Source organism: Cucumis sativus, chromosome 5 (assembly GCF_000004075.3).
Source record: "Cucumis sativus cultivar 9930 chromosome 5, Cucumber_9930_V3, whole genome shotgun sequence".
In the NCBI taxonomy this organism is placed as follows: domain Eukaryota; kingdom Viridiplantae; phylum Streptophyta; class Magnoliopsida; order Cucurbitales; family Cucurbitaceae; genus Cucumis; species Cucumis sativus.
The window spans coordinates 27,226,262-27,243,882 of NC_026659.2; the positions used below are offsets into that span (position 1 = coordinate 27,226,262).

Sequence of the window (17,621 nt, forward strand, 5' to 3'; positions counted from 1 at the left end):
ATTTTCTCATCAGATTTTATAAAGACAAGAAAACCAATTGAACTTGTCCAATAAGTTTCCGTACATTACAATATATCTATTTTCCACAATTCCTTGATTACAACTTTAACACACACAGTGCGTATCAGTCGCGATGAAAGAAGATTGTGTCTTGGTGGGTGGTGCATGAATTCACACATCTCGGTTGGAAAAGCAATGTCAATTAAGGGTAAAAGGTTATAATAATGATACCAAACCCATTGTTTGTTTCTATTGACAGACTTGTGTCACTTTATTTACTTTTTTGGTAAGAAGAGATGATTGGGTCAACTTTACCAAATACCAACCGGTTTTTCTTGCTGTAAATACAAATCCAATTATGCATGCTACTCTCTTTCTCAACGGCCAATATAGCAATTTCAAGGATATTGCTTCTTGGTTTGGAACTTGCCAAATACAATTATACTCTGTCTCCTGATTTTGCCGTTGAAATGAAATTTCATAACTTTTGCTGTTACCAAAAATTACTCTTTTAGTATTTGCTATGTAAAATAAATTGGATACATTTTAAATAGCTTGTGGGTTTGAGGGAAACGTTTAAACTAAAATGGATAAACTTTCAAGCAACGATTATTTTCTCTTCTTTTATGCCTAGACCGTGACTTTAGAGTGGTTTGACATCATTTTTCTAAAGAAACTTGCAATAATTATTGAATTGAATAGTTAAAACATCCCAAACCAGACTTTTATTTATATTACAAATTTTCTTGTATATGTATAATGTCATTGTTGAAGGCAAAATCCGTAATCTCCAAAACGTTAAATATTAACATACACTATTTCTTACGTGGAGTAATAAAGAAGAGGATGGGGGAAGAACTTGACAGAAACCATGAAAATGAAAGCTGCGAAATATTTCCAACGACTAACAAAGGCAAGGAATATCATGGGGACCCGTAGCATTAATGACGAAGGGAAATCCATTACATAGACTTTCTCATCAAGTAAACAGCGGCAAAGCGCAGGAATTAAATTGCGTTGTAACCACTAAATGATCGAATATATTTCTTACTCTTCATACATAGCCATCTCATTGGCATAGCCTAAATCCTGTCCAATTTATGGTAAAGAAATGATTGGATCTAAATACCTATACAATGAGGTAAGACCACCATTTACAGACCTTTGAATACGTATGATTTGAAGATTTGTCTAGAAAGCCTCAACGACTAATAGGCAACGCAATTAATCAACAAATTTAAGCTGTATGGAACATGATGATGAGATATTATCCTGGAATTCGAGGATGTTAGATTAGCAAACTGTTTTACTTAAACCATTCAGCCAACTTTCTAAGCCCATTCAGCATTCCACAGGTTTGGACTAATACAACTTCGTACATTCATATAACAGGGGTTTAGTACAACATCGTCTAATATGAAGATCGTCGACAATTCTGATTAACAGAAGGCTAATTAGAAGAATCATGGGGAAAATTGAATCAGCATCTTGCTTCCGGTAATATTACTTTTACGGGGCAATGCTTCTGATTCCAGAGATGAAATTGTTGTTAAATGTACAGCTTTGAGCAACAGAACAAAACATAAAGGCACCTGTCCTCAATCCAAGGTTACAGTTAATCAGCACTAAACTACGAACATGTGAGCATGGGTCATGTTTGGATTGATTTCCTATGTGATCCAAATATACTTCTTTCCAAAAACAAGCTCAAAATGAAAGATGGACAACATAAAGGAACAATGACTTGGGTTAAGGCTTCAGGCTGCCATTACAAATAAAGAAAAGAAAACTCTTGATGAAAAGAAATACAGTAACAGAAACAGATTGGCCTGTATAGAACTGACATTAATCACATAGGAAGCTAGTTAGCGTGCACTCATCTCAAATGCAGTCATAATAAGTGTCCACAATATTAGTATAACAAGTATCTAGAAGATGGAAAAAAACAGAACAAAAGATTCAATTCACGTAAATGCTCATCATATGAAGTGGAGAACTTGAGAATAGTTACTACTGAAATGAAAATGGTAATACATTAGCTAAGTCAGATGAGCAAATACAACCTGACGAAGTTCAGGTGATCATCTGGTGAACTATGTTTAGACCAATCTTCAACGTGAAGCTCTAGATCATTTATAAGAAAAAAATTTGGAACCAAATATGATTATGCAATTAGACTTGATGGGAAGAAAACACGGCAAACAAATGTGAAAAAGAAAAACATAACAATATCTTTCTGCTAATAAACCCGAAATACAGGAAGACCTGCATCATAAGGCATGAAGAGCAATAACGACAGGATGCCATGTGCAAAATGTGACAACCAGTACCATAACCAAGATGCAACAGAACAGTAGATCAAACTACACTTCCAATGTGTCATTACAAACTTGAACTCATGATGAGAATCTGACAGAATGACATAAGAATAAAATTTTAATGGGCAGTTACAGATGTATCATAGTATGAGCATCAAAAAGTCGATTCCATGTCGATGCCTGTACATCCAGACAGGCATTTTTCTGAAACCATGAAGTATCTAAACTGTATGTCTCAAAGTACCAATAGTGGTGGGGGTGTAAAAAAAACCACCACCAGTTTTTTCAGGAATTCACTTGTGGAGAAACAATTAAACAAAACAGGGTAATGGAGAATAGAAATATATGCCCATGTTCATTCAGTATCTCTTTAGAATTACAAGGGTATAGAAAAACAGTATCATAAGAGCCACAGATGAGATCTAAATAAGTAACCTTGAATAAAGTGCTACATAACTGAACCAAACAGAGAAATGAACTGGATATTAAACTTTCAAAGCCTATATATGAAAGATGTGAGCACCTAATAGAAAGACTCTCCAGCAACAAAACAGGGAACTTTTGACTGTTCATAACTAATAAATCCCTCACAACCAAATGCTTCAAAACACATAAACAAAAGATACTCACAAGGTCATTTGATTTTCGATCTACTCTTTTGTTCCAAACTGTGGAATCATCTAGAAATAACTTGCTCATAGGCTTTCTTCTAAAGTCTTACTTCTAAATCTGCCCCTGCCCTAACTCCCAAACTTGAATTTTATAAAGTCTAATTATATCCAAGTTATATTTCATTCAATATATTTTATAAGCTTCATTCACTATTGTCTACTGAGTTTTAAATAATAATAACATAATTCAAACACTACATCTCAAGTATAAGCTAAACTTCTAAGCACTTCGACACTAGAACTTAAGGTTAAAGGTACTAATGATCCTATCAGGCATTTTCTGGATAAGTAACAACAATCCTGCCACTGCAACACTAGAACTTCAGATTCCTAGAATCCTAGTACCTTTCCATCTCACCTCAAGAAGGATTGGAGAAGGCTTTTGGGTTAATTGCCAACGCTCATCCTCCTTTTGTATTCATGCATCTCTAGTCAAAAGTTTATTTATTCAACAGTTATACATATAGTTCACTATTTTCCACACATCTTATTCTTAATAAAGATAGAGACCATCTCTGTGATATGACGGAAGAAATTTAACTGAAATTTTAAATAGTTATAACCTTTCAATGATAAAGGTAAACCTTAAGTATGTCAGACTTCTTATTACCATATTAGATCTTCTATTTATTTCATATTCATGCAACGCTTTTTGGTTCAAGAGCTCTGGAAATTGAATGCTTTCATTTATCAGAAAAAATTTTATGCTTACATTTACTATATCCTGGAAAGAGAAAGAAAACCGGACTATTATCCTTGATATTTGTAGTACTTAGCATCATTGCATTCTTTCTAAGAAATATACCGAAGAATATAACCTTGAAATAGTTGTATGGAAATGGATACTTACAAGAGAATGGGGATGATATGCAGTTCACCCTAAAAAAAGAGAACAAAATCTTAATAAGATAATGAAGCTTTTAAAAGTAAACTTATAGGCTCTAATCTCACATATATTTAACGGAAAAAAAAATACAAAAAAAAACCAAAACGATACAAGAAATCATACTAATAGCTTTACTCACTGAAATACTAACTTCACATGGTGCCACAGCGGTTAACCTCTCCAATGCAAGTGCCTCCATAAACGACTATATCATGGACCAGCACAATCCAATCGTTAGGTATTATTCAAACTGAAGACGCCAAATAAATTTCGAGGACTACAATAGTTTAAGACAATATCAATACTGCCAAGCAACATTTAAAAGATACTACAATCAATAGTTCAAAATGTTCCCAAATATATAACAATAGCATGTGCATAAATAGACTATTATTCATGGACTAATATAAGAGGTGACAAATAAAAGTTCTTGTGGTACATTCCCATATCGATTGCTAGCACATCCTTGTTCCAAACCACCCCACAATGTGAGGTGGTAAGTGTTGCATGATAAAATAAACATGGTCATAAAAACATATGCATCTGTTCCCTGAGAAAAATAAACTAGGCGGACATATATATACTATCAACGCTGTCGCAATTTGCTCCCAATAAAACAAACCAAGGTACCTTCTCCTGAGTGCCTCTAAATCATTTAAGCACAGGAAGGTTCTCTCAGAGCAGAAGCAGGCATCCTGAAGGAAAAACTATATTAGACACTTAAGAACCTGAAAGCAAGAAACAAAATGGCTCGAGAGAAAGAGGTGGGAAGAGAGAGGACAGTAGAAGATAAAATCTTGCCAGCCTCCATATTAGAGTAAGGAAAATTATAAAGTAATTGTATAAAAAACCAAAATAAAAATGAAGCACTGAATATAAACAACAAACCATCTTCGAAAAAAAAGAAAAAATAAATTTTATTTAACAAAGCACTAAAACTAATTGGATTTTTTTGTTCTTACTAATTTCCTTGCAAGCACAACTGCTGAAATGTTGTTTGAAGTACAAAATAAAAGAAATAATACGGAAAGCAAGTATGAACAAAATTTCATAATGGCCACTATCAAGAATGATTACAAGAGGAAGAAACGCTTTCAGCAAGTTGTCTTACAATAGAAACAGTACATTTGATTGAAAGAACCCGCCACTCCTGACCAATATGACCCCTTCTGAATTCAATCATCCCATAATTGTGCCAGAAGCTTAGGTCATCATAAAGAAGACTGGCAATACCAAGTGATTAGAAACTGTATGAATTAGGTCATAATTTACAAGAAATCTACTAAACTCCGGAGTCATAAAGGCAGCAACATTGATCACTTGCCAGTGATGAATGGATGATTCAATGCTTGTGATACCGTCATCCTTTTTTCTGGATCCAACACAAAAATTTTGTCTAGAAGATCCTTAAAATTGGCTAACATCTTTGGATCTTCACAAGGAGATCCCCTAATAATTGACCCAATATCTTTAGGCTTTATATTGACTATTATTCGCTTTATGGTCTGCAAAAGTAGAATTCAAATCTCAGTCAGTGTTGATTCAGCTGCCATAGATAGTGGCATATTCAAAATGCAATACCATTCACACACAGCAGCATTTTAAAATTCTTTAACCAACGATATTTGCTTAGCTTAAAAAATCTTATGTGTCCAGAAAATTTAAGTAAATTGTAATCATATGTGCCATCAAATTTTCAGTAAGATTTTGGTGACACAACAACCCAAACAAGCTAATGGCTTACGTCCCCGGAAGCAGGAAAAGGGATAATAATTACCTTTTTGGTTACAGGATCCTCCTCAGAAGCATGGAAGTTCAAGTCCTGGTCAAAATGTTGGTCAGTAAATGCTCCCTGTAAAGATCAATAAGAGGGGAAAAAACATCAGTAGCAAGAAACATATAACTCGTAATTCAGATACATTGATATTAAACAAAAATCCTGTCCGGTAGACAAATCTATGTACCTTACGAAGCATCTTCTTTGGAAAAGGGCCCTTTAATTCCATGTGTAGGCGAAGCATGTCATTATTAGAAGGACCTGGAAAAAGAACTTTCCCTGTAGAGAGCTCGTACAGACAGCAACCCACCGACCAGATATCCATTGGATGATCATATGACAGCCCTAAAACTGCATCATGCCAAAACAAAACCGGTGAAGCAATATCTAAAATACTTGGATGCATAAAGGCTGAGTAACAACAAATAAAAATAGATACACTATCTCGACCACCAGATTCAAGAGATGGATAAAGTTGAACTAAAATACTTACTTATTTCAGGAGCACGATAAAACCGGCTAACAAGGTAGGGTGTGATTTCATTTTTACCAGCAAACATGGCATTACCAAAATCACAAAGCTTCAGCACATTTTTCCCCTCGTTAACCTAAAAAAATTTATCAAACATCATGATAAACATAAGATCGACCAATTAAATGGAACTAAAACTTGAAAACATACCAGCATATTATCTGGCTTTATATCACAGTGGAGAACACCACAATTTCTCAAATGCTTCAGGGCAATAAAAAGCTGCTTAGCGTATGCCCTCACAGCAGTTAGCTTAAGGCCAATATTGCGCCCAAATTTCTTCAAGACCTCACGGAGATTCATATGAAGAGATTCAAAAACTAAACAAAGATGATTCCTATATTTGAAACTTGAAAGAAAACGAACACAGTGACGCTTGTCATCTGGATCTGCACCTACTAGCTTTTTCAATATGACCAACTCCTCCAGACCAGCCTTGTACCTGTACATCACAGAATGCAGAAGAACATCAGGTTCTTGAACAGGAAATAAAATGAATACGACAAAGAATCACCAGAAATAAAGCAAGAAAAACATACATTGTTTCATTACTACGCAAAATTTTGATTGCCACTTCTTCTGGTTCACCAGGACCGGCTTTGAGATCCTTTGCACGGACCACGGTTGAAAAGACACCTTTTCCATGAGCAGCAGCAATTTCATACCGACTATCAAGCACTTCCCCAAATCGATAGTCTATATTCAACACAAAAGTTAAATAAGCAAGGACTAAATGAATTATATACATTTTTAGGTTTTTTGTCCTTCAATTTCTTGAATCAAAAGTTGTGATTCACATCGATCTTATAATTCAACCTTCTGAATTGCAGAATTCAAATCATTTTGTATTCAAATGAACAAACTAACTCATGTTAGCTCTGTTATGTTTTGACTGGGGTGGTGATACAACGCATGTAACATATGAGATTATGTAATGTAAACTTACTATAATATCCATCTGCATCATCCCAATTGTCATGAAGACCACTCCTCTCTATCTGCAAACCATCACTTTTTCCCTGCCAACAAAGAAAGAAAATATCTAAATGCCTTTATGCAGCGAGAAAAATAGAACCTCAAAAAGCATAAGTTCTCATACCATTTTACGAACTGCAGCAGGTGTTTCTCCAAAAATGTCATCACAGAATAATCCATCTGACCCCTCAGCCTGCGGTTATTAGTATGAATAAAATTTAAAATTATAAAATGATTCATCTTCTAAAAATAAAGAGCACAACTAAGGAAGCAAAAAATTGCACAAACTGGAGCTCAAGGGAGACTTCAAAGTATATAATTTCAGAAAAAGAGAGGAATCTACCCTCTTATACAAGAGAGCATTCTGCGCACCTTTGGAGTACCCTCTCCAAGTCCTTTAGTACCCGCAGTTTTATCAGATGCAATTGCTCCATTTTGTTGTGGTGATTTCTCCACAACAAAAGATGAGTCAGCAACAGAATCATCCACTACCCCATCAACCAATTCTGGAATAGCATGAGCTGCAGCTTCTGATTGAGAAGAATCCTTTCCAGAATCCTTATCTGGTCAAAGAGAAATCATTGCAATAAAAATGAGACTGAGGTAGTTACAATATTGTCAATCTACGTTTCAGATCTAGCAAAAGCTCTAAACTCTATCAGACCGTTTGAGATCATCTCTACAAGGAAAATAAAAACCAACCAAAACACAAACTTCCTGTCAGTAAATTGTTTGACATCAAAATAAGAAAGTGGAGACGAGGGAGGAGGGGTGAAGTACTAAGATTGGGCAGTGGGAAACTTCAAGTAAGAACTTAAGTCCATGCACAGAAAGTTGGCAGGAAGCAAGTTCATAATTGCTGGCTTCTCTGCTTGATCAAGACTCCCTAATTGACAATAAATGTAGCCCAATCCAAGTAAATAAAGAGATTTTACCTTTCTCAGATTCCTTCATAGAAGCCTCTACTTGTTTCTCTAACTGCTGGCATTTATATTTTTCTAAGATTGCTTGTCTCCGTCTTCTACTCTCCTCTTTGATCCTGTTAAGATCCTCCTCTTCTTCATCAGCTAATTGATATGACATGCCGTCTCCATCCTCTTCCTCCTCATCATGACCACTATACAGAAAGAGAAGTTGGGCCATTGTAAGCAGATAGACTTCACACTGGCAAAAGGAAACAATGTGTTTTTTTTTAAATAAAAAAAAAGGTTACCTCATTAGCTTGTCTTCACCTTCTTCACGAGTGCTTCTCTTAAAACTACCATGTTTTTCGACAGCATTAATTCTTCCCCCATCCAAACCAAACTCATTATCGTAATGCCTAGACTGCTTAGAACCTTTAACGTAGCCATGTTCAAGATTCCCATACTTATCTTTACTACTTAAACTGTCACTGGCTTTATTCTTGTTTCTATCGTTGTGTCTCTCCCTATCTAATTCTTTATCCCTAAACCGATCCTTTTGCACCTCTCTCACTCTCTCCCTGTCTCTATTTCTATCACTATATTCAGCCTTATCATCATTCCGATCCCTGTCCCTTCTCCCATCCCAATCCACTTCTTTATCCTTGCTCCTATCTTTTTCCCTTTCTCTTCTTCTATCCCTATTACCCTCTCTATCGGTGCTCCTACATCTTTCCTTTTCTGCTCTTCTATCCCTGTCCACCTCTCTTTCTTTGCTCCAACCTCTCTCCTTCTCCGTTCTTCTATCCCTTTCTGCTTCTCTTTCCCTGCTCCAACCTCTTTCCCTCTCCACTCTTCTATCTCTTTGCCCCTCTCTTTCCCTACTCCAACCTCTTTCCTTCCCTCTCCTATCTCTTTCCACATCCCTTTCCCTCCTCCTATCCCCCCTCTCCAACTCTCTTTCCCTGCTCCTCTTTCGTTCCATCTCCTTTCGTCTATCTTTACTCCTACCTCTCTCTCTCTCATCATACTTTTGCTTATCTACCCCCCTATCTTTATCTTTGTTTTTTCCCATTTCATTTTCCTTGGACCATTCCCTATCCAACTCCATCTTACTTCTCCCGTTGTCCTTCGTGTCCCTGCTCCGATGCCTTCCCTCTCCCCTAACACATTCAGTGTAATCATCATCCAAGTCATTGTGAATTTTAATTTTATCATCAAACATTGGTTGATCCCAACCATGATAATGTCTACTCTTTGACTCTGCCTCCTCTTCTACTGTTTCACGAGACTGAGATTGTCCCCTAGAATGACAATTTGACCTTGATCTACTCCTACAATCTGATGCATCGATGAATCGATCATGAGATGTTGATGGCGTAAAATCCTCAGACTTGCCTTCAGTTCTTTCTAACTGTGGCCTTTTCCCATTCCCCAAGGTGTTTCCATCTGTTGCCACCTTTCCATTGCCGTTGTTGCTTATTTTCTTACTAGCCCCTTTAGAAGGAGATGCCATTTGTTTGTGCAGCTTCTCATCTAACTCCAGAGATTCTTGATCACAATCCACTTTGCTATGACCCTCTCGGCAATGTTCAATATTGTTGTATTTAGTTCCAGCCACTTCACTCATGGAAAAGCTAGCATCATTGCCATGCTTACAACCAGAGTCGGTTTGATAAAGAATCATGTTTTCCTTGTTTGTGCCTTTTTTTAGATAGTAGCCACCTTTGTCCATGTCTAAATTATAGAACTTAGAGTCCATTTTGGAGGTCTTCTGATCTTGAGCACCGTTGCCTGCCCCCTCCTTCACAATAAAATTAGCCTGGTTATTAGATGATTCATCCACCGAATGACACTCCTGCAAACCCAACAAGAGTACATGATTAGTGCAGATGCTTGCATTCCAAAGTCCCCGATAAATTACATTCATGCAGTATTGGATGCATAATAGGAAACACGTAACCAGATCTTACAAATTAAATGCAAGCCTCAATCTTCACTGAAACGCCTACTGAAACTTCTTTTGCATTTCACTTGTGTTTGTGATGTATAATCAGATTCTTACATATGCAAGAAAGAAACACTGAGTAAAAGCTAACAAAACGTCACCATGAAAGTTTGATCATAGTCGAAAACTAAATACAAGAAGATAATTCTCAACTGGCAGCTGATATCAACGAAAGTAAGTACATGTATACCTGTAAAAGGTCATTGTTCGTTGTTTACAGACAGTTAAAAATGCCTTCGTTCGTTCTCTAAGAGAATCAAACCCTTGAAGGTACATTTGATTTTCAAAAGTTAATAACCCTAGTTTTTCTTACAATTTCACGACAATCAAATAGAAATGTACGAGTAGAGCAACAAGCAACTTATCAGACTAAAATAAAATGGTGTTGGCTGGAACCTTACCATAGAGGGCTGGTCAATTCGATCAGAAATTTCATCAGCTTCAGGTTTCCCAAATTCCACATCCACCTCCTTCGTCGCGCCCTCGTTCTCGCGAACACCAGACTCGTCCTCTTCCAGAATTTCACCTTCCTCAACGTCATCTTCAGGCCGAGATCTGCGATTAGCAGCGGGAGGAACACTGTCCTCCCGGTCACGGCAGCTTTCTTCTTCGTTCTTATTGCTGCTGTGACGATGTCGGTGGTGGCGGCGATGGTGACGGTGTTTGTGACGCTTGGAAGATTTATCATCGTCTTCATCGGAAGCAGATCGATGGTGCTTCCGGTGAGCAGTATCGTTAGCCATTGGCGTTGCAAGAAATCTAGGGTTTGTCTCTGAAGCTTTTCGCTCTGTACGCGTTCTGGGCCTTCAGAGAAGAGATTTGCGCAAAGAGATAGTTGTAGCGCTGTAGCCTTACGATAATTATTTTTCGGCTAATAATAAAATAAAAACAAACAAAATGAAACTATTTATAAAATATAATCATTTCCATACAAAATGTATCTTGAACTTTAATATTTATGTCAAAAATGTCTTTCTTTAACTTAAACTTTAATATTTATGTCAAATATGTCTTTCTTTAACTTCAAAAATAATAATAGATTTTAAAGTGTTAGTTTTTTTTAAGTAAAAAAATGGTTCGAAGTTTTAAAAGCTTTTAAACCGATAATTAAAAACTACATCTATCCTTTCATTTTAAATAAAAACTGTTAAACTTTTGTTTTAAAAAAATAATTCTTTTTTCAAATGTTTCAAAAATACATTTAATTTAATAAAGGGTTAAAAAATGAGCATTTGGAACGCTATTTAGTAAATATAGCACGTTTTTTTAAATACTTTTCATCCTAAATTTGTTGTTATTCATGGACATTTTTTTCATTTTTAATGTCTTACTCGTCTTTTTTTTTTCATTTTTTAATGCTCTAAGAAAGCAGTTTGTTTTTTCAATAGCTATATATTTCTTCTCACTTTTTAAGTAATTTGTTATTTCTATTCTAATCTTGATTTTAGGGTATCAATGACACATTATTTCCAATGTAAAATATAATGGTCGTTGATGAGAGTGGTTTAATTTCAATGTGTATTTTGAGTTGAATATAGCTTCAATTTTTTTTTTTGTGTGCTTTTAAGTTGGTTTTGTTTTTATTATGTTTTGTATTAGTTTCGTTTAGTTTTGTATATCGGTGCTGTGAAGTACATATATTGTATGTACTAGTTGATTGATTTATATTCTATGTAATTTCCAAAATTTATGCAGCTTATTGTAGTATATTATTAAGTATGTGGACGTATAATTCAATGTATCATTACAAAGCATATCAACAACATATTAGTAAAGTTAATCATTATCGTATATTTCAATCAAGTTTACGAGTGCACATTAACAGCATGTCAAGTGTATAACTAGAACTTCAAACATATCAAGTGTATCAGTAAATAATACCGAGTGTTTATGTGGCACAACAAGTGTATAAACATATCAAACATATAAAATTTGCTGAGTGTATCAACAAAGTATAACAGATTAATTAGCAGTGTATTAAACTTATCAGTTAAGCACCTAAGTGTATCAATGTCGAAAGGGTATCAAGTGTAACAAGGAGTACTATGTGTATCAAGGTGTTTTAAGTGTTGCAAATGGTATAAGTGTATCAAATAATATAACGATTCATAAAGTGTATCATACATCAAAATGTTATCAATAAGTATCAAATATGTATCACGTGTATCAAGGGATATTAAGTATATCATACGTGTATCAGGTGTATCAAATGCGTACTATTAATGACGACATCTGTGACATTTTATATATTGTATACGTGGGTTGATAATTATTTTTGCTACTTTTGCAAAACGTGCGTGTTATGAACTTCCTTACTATAACCTTTTTTTTTTCAAGTGTTCCAATAATAAAATAAAAAATGCTCTCAATCAATTATGGTGATCAATTTGTTTGAAGCTTCCTTGATTTGAAAATATTAAAATATGAAACAATTTATATAGATATTCAACATAAACTTAGCCAACTGGCACATGTATGTTCATGTGGATAAGAGTTATCGGGTTCAAATCTCCACCCCAACATTTATTACAATACCTTTGCATTTCTAAATTTTCTCAAATATTTGATTACTTTACACTAAAATAAAGTTTGTAGCTAACACATGCCCTTCAAAGTGTGCTCAACTTCCACAAATAACATCTTTTGAAGTAGTACGCCAATTTTGTTGCATCAAAAGGCAATATTTATATTCTTTCCAAACATATTTTCATCTGGAAAGAAAAAAATACAAAGGCAATCTCTTAAACTTTTTTTCTTTGAAACTAAACAACGTGAGAAATATTCCACCATAGTTATCTGCAAGGAGAAGCAAACAATCTCCTGATTGTTGAAACTCTTGATGGAATTTGCGATCTTCGAGTCAATATCACTTTCTTGTCCAACAAATTCACCACCACAGACTCTGTATCTATACCCAACCGAAATTCATCAAATCAATGATACTCCAATTATATCATAATCAACCATTGGTTTCTTAAAAGCTTTGTTTGTTTTTCCATCAGCATGTATCAACGTTCTCATCTTTCTAAATAAATACAAATGATTTTTCAAAGCCTACTTTGATAGTGAAAAGCTGAAATCCATACAGCCAAAGTTAACTATTTTATTTTGAACTAAAACAAGCCTTAATCAAAACTTTTATAATAAAACACCTCTAGAAGGTAGATTAAAGAATCTAAAACAAAAAGGTAAAGATAGTAATTTTCTAAAGTTCCCTTTGGCTTTGATAAGGATTTTATTCATTTATGTTTGTTTACCCACTAATTTTTAACTATGAATTTCAAATTTATTGAATAAACCCAAGTTAAATTCTAAAACACATATATGGATATTAAAATCTAAACTTACAAACAGGCCTAAATAATTCTCAAACCATACCCGATATTTTCCCAAAAAACAGTCTTAAAACAAAGCCAAAACATCAGATTCCATACATGAACAAAATAAAAAAAAAATACTTAAGATGGAACGAAGTTCCCCAAAAACAGAGTAGAATGTCACCGTTCATTTTGGAGAGTATATTGGCCAGTTTCTTCTGACACTCAGCACAACCAATATCGGCAGTCAACACAATTTCCTGAACCTGAAAATCAACAATCGTCCGCCATTAAATTAGAGCCACAAGAAGACAACGTCAGAACAAATGCAAGAGGAACAGAGGAAAAAGCAGAGACAAGAGGCAGAGTTAAGGACTCAATGGAAGCAAGACTAGAAGCATGAGGAAAAATCCTTTTCTTCCGAACTCCGATTCCGACCACCACCGCGCCCATGCTCCGCCTCCGATTCAAAGGAAGAAGATTTTTATGTGTGAGTTATTGTGAAAAAAGGGGATTGGATGATTATATAAGTGGTTGGGAAAAGAGAGGAGGAAGATAATGGAGAGTAAGTAAAAGGGGAGCCGTGAGAGTGAAATGATGATGATGATGAGAAAGAGTTGACAAAGATGGTTGGTTTCACAATCACACAGCTGCTTTCCGCAAAGGGCTTTGCCTAATTTTTTCTTCTCGCAAGGAAAGGATGATGATTCCTTCGAGGTTGCTTCTGTGACCAAACACTTGCACGTTTCGGGATAATGCAGTAAAATATTGCTTGTGCAGTTATTTTTTCTTCTTAAATGAAACTACTAAATTATCTAATTGTAGTTTCTTATATTTTTTCTATATATTGTACCTTATTTTGTTGATTGACATTTGTGTTAATAAATTGTTTACTTTTGGTATTTCTGCATAGTTAACTTTCACATATTTGACATTGGCTTTTTAAACAATTATGAACACGAGTATTGTTCTGTTTAAAAAAATGATGGAAGGTCCACTAACATTAAAATAAATATTTACAACTATAAAACTATAGTGTAAATAAATGAAGTATAATAGTGGGAATAGTCTATAGTTGTAGCATCTATTTCTATTTAACATTTAATGTGACATCATTTTTCTTCATGAATTTCACCTCGTATTTAATTTCTTGTTGATTCATAAAAATTAAATTTATATCTAATAACTATTTTTTAACAAATCCATCCATAACTTATAAGACTAAATGAAACTTTGAGTAACTTAAAATTCAATGTAGTGAAAAACATTAATACAAATTTTGTAGCAAAATAATCATGTTATCACAATTATAGTCAAAGTGATATTAGCTAAGTGGTAACTCTACGGCGTTCTTCCTTAAAAGTTAGAGGTTTTACTTCTTACCTTTTAACGGTTATACAAAAAAAAAAAAAAGAACCCAACAATTTTATTTTGATCAACAATCTTGATGACAAACGACACGACCACGTAATATTTGTTGTCATTCATGTTTATAATCAAAAGTTAACTTTGGAACTATTTACTTTCATTTGAAAGAGAAAAGCAAACCCCAAAATTTAGAAGCGAGCAATGAACGAACCGAACAAAAATGAAAGTGAGAATATAAATGTATGGTTTATAAAGACTTACAATTAATTGATAGCAATCACATGTACGTGACTTCATAATAAATTATTGTAAAGAAATACATGAACAACCATAAAATATGCTACAACAGGATTTCAAGAGTTGAATGCAACATAATATTAACTGTTTCTGTTAAAATACAACAACGAAATACATTTTTTAATAAATCTTTAAAGGTTAAAAAAAAAAGTATTTTTCACACAAATTAGAAAGGTTAAAGACATATTTTATAATTTAGTTTTATTTACGTCTATTCTTTTGTTGGTTTTGTGTCAGATGGAGACAACGACGTCGTACTGCAGAAGGAAAAGGGAAAGCTGCTAGAACTATAAGGAAACGACAGATCCCACGCCAAGTTCCCAACGGCTCCAAGGACTATACGACTCCGTGTCTTCATTTTAATTTATGTAATTAGCTTGTAATTAAAGCTCTAATCTCCATCGATGTGGATTAGGGGTACTAATCATGGGCGCTCCACTACCAACAAACAATAAAGTTACATTTCGCATCCATGTATTCATTTTCAGTTTTTAACCATTTTTTAGTTCTTGGATTTTAGGGCCTATTTTGGCGTTTTACAAAACACCCTCTTTTTAACAGATTATGACGCCAACTCAATAAATTATGACAACATACTTTTTTTAAATAGCTATGATTTTAATTTTTATTGGTCCTTTCCTTTAAATTGGTATAATTTTCGTACAAAGGGAACAGAGTCTATCAATCATTAAACGTGGGCCTTTTATTTACTTATGACAACTTTTAATTAATGAATTGTTTTTCTTTCCTTTCTTCTTGCATGCTAAAGTCAGTTGATTTAGTACATGTCGTACTCTACAATTGTTTGATTAAAAAAATGCTATTTTTAATATATAACTAGAAAATAAACATATCATCATTTTAATGGATTACCTTGAGTTTTGAGAGGATTCAAGTTCATATGGCTCTAGAAGTTTGCATGTTGTGGAATGATCAATTAAAGTTTTTATTATTGAAATGGTTGAGTTGAGCTCTCCATTTGTTTTATGAAAGAGGGGGATGATTAATGGCATGGACTTTGAGGATACATGGGATGATGAGTTTTATAATCAAGGTAATATTACCACCTATAATGTATCCAAACCATACTTAGTTTAATATTTTACGCTTTACTAATTGACTTATAGATTGAATTGTGGGTGACCGGACCTACTTTGGTGCGAGCTCATTTTATGTGCATGATTCAAAATAACCTACATGACAACATATTTTTTTATATATTTGTAATAATGAGAGTCACCAAAATGGGCCTAAGAACTATTAGAATGTAACCTCCATCGTCATGGAACAATCTTTCCATTATAGCAAACAACCAAAAGAAACCAAAAAATAAAAAATAAAAAAGTGAATAGATAAAATGATTACCTTAGCTTTGTTTTTAATATTTTGACGACAAGTCGACCCAAGTCCTTACCATAGTGTCGATTTGCTAGTTGAATATTGACCTCATGGTATTATTATTATTGGATCCAACCTAATTTCTATTCAATTCCAAAATATCTCACAAGAATGAAACTCAAACAATTGTTTCAACTTTAAAAGTACTATTTGTTCAACATAGATGTATATAAAACAGTGGTTTTCCAATTTGCAACTCATTTAGATACAACAAACAAAATTAAAATGAACAGTGTTTTTTAGTTCCTTTATTAAATAAATATAAAATTTATACTCTCGACCTCCTAAACTCCATATTTTCTTTAGCTCGTTCTACCATTTTGTACTCTACCTTATAATACTTAAAAGTCATTTAAACTTGAAATGAGTGAGAAATTAGGACGTGAATAATTATGAAAATCAGTATCCATGTCAATTAACAAATTAAAGTGACTTTAACCAATAACCTATACATTTGACATATGATTGATAGATACACAAATAAGTTATTTCATGCAAGGCGTGCAATGTATGCATATCCAACTCTCTTTTTCCTCTCCCCACTGCTTCTATCTTCCATTTTGTCTCCTCTTCTCGCTGTATATTAATTAAAAAAATGTTGAATTTTTTAAAGATAACACAGAGGGCTGTGTTTGGAAATAAATTTATAAAAACCACATCTGTATTAAAGAGAAAGAAAACTACTGCGAGTCATATATGTTTTCATTGGCACCTTGGGAAATTAAACGATATATTAACTTGAGGGAATTAAATACAAAGCCCAAATCTCTCAGAAGTTTATGGGCCCAAATAGGAAGAGTTCGTGGATCAAAATTAAATGAAACGAAACGTAGCCGAGTCAAAGTCCTGAAAGTAGGGTGGCCCAGGCTCTATAACCTTTTGATGGATTTGGGCCTACTCTTGTTCCCAAAGCTTTTTTTGGGCCTAACTTTTTTTATTTCATCTAAACAATTATTTACTAAAATTCAACTTCTAAATTGATATAATTATTAATTATTTTGACCGTACCTTTGTGTTTAAAGTTTCCTCCTCCAAATTACTATACCAAAAGTCTGACGTTGAATTTTATGTGAGTGGAAATTTAATTTTCAAAGTTATACAATATATAATCAAGGTGGCAAGTAGATTTTAGAACTTTCAAAATTGTACCAAGGTTGTTCAAATTTTTAATA

General features: G+C 34.1%; 1 protein-coding gene across 5 annotated transcripts; it reads right to left on the reverse strand.

The window, feature by feature from the left end:
• Nucleotides 1–1,267: 1,267 nt before the first annotated feature.
• On the reverse strand, nucleotides 1,268–10,943 carry LOC101220260 (serine/threonine-protein kinase prpf4B). Of its 5 annotated transcripts, none has more exons than XM_031885408.1 (17): nucleotides 10,471–10,943; nucleotides 8,373–9,919; nucleotides 8,095–8,276; nucleotides 7,532–7,722; nucleotides 7,284–7,352; nucleotides 7,131–7,203; nucleotides 6,724–6,880; nucleotides 6,584–6,626; nucleotides 6,335–6,463; nucleotides 6,146–6,260; nucleotides 5,840–6,003; nucleotides 5,653–5,727; nucleotides 5,200–5,380; nucleotides 4,987–5,098; nucleotides 4,506–4,570; nucleotides 4,015–4,080; nucleotides 1,268–3,868 (listed from the first exon to the last, which is right to left on the reverse strand). In XM_031885408.1, exons 1-14 carry the CDS (start codon nucleotides 10,810–10,812, stop codon nucleotides 5,079–5,081), a joined length of 3,288 nt encoding a protein of 1,095 aa, XP_031741268.1. In that variant the 5' UTR covers nucleotides 10,813–10,943; the 3' UTR covers nucleotides 1,268–3,868; nucleotides 4,015–4,080; nucleotides 4,506–4,570; nucleotides 4,987–5,078. The 5 variants fall into 5 exon arrangements, with proteins under 5 accessions (XP_031741268.1, XP_031741267.1, XP_031741264.1 ...); XM_031885407.1 differs by having other exon boundaries at nucleotides 6,335–6,472; XM_031885404.1 differs by having other exon boundaries at nucleotides 6,335–6,626.
• Between the last annotated feature and the right edge of the window lie 6,678 nt (nucleotides 10,944–17,621).

What these genes read in the sequence shown, in the direction of transcription:
- LOC101220260 (XM_031885404.1), bottom strand. Translation starts at nt 10,812, where the DNA reads ATGGCTAACGATACTGCTCACCGGAAGCACCATCGATCTGCTTCCGAT. An exon ending in TGATGCAGATGGATATTATA is followed by an intron (nt 6,881 to 7,130) that starts GTAAGTTTACAT and finishes TGTTGAATATAG; the next exon opens with ACTATCGATTTGGGGAAGTG. An exon ending in TTATCGTGCTCCTGAAATAA is followed by an intron (nt 6,004 to 6,145) that starts GTAAGTATTTTA and finishes GGCATGATGCAG; the next exon opens with TTTTAGGGCTGTCATATGAT.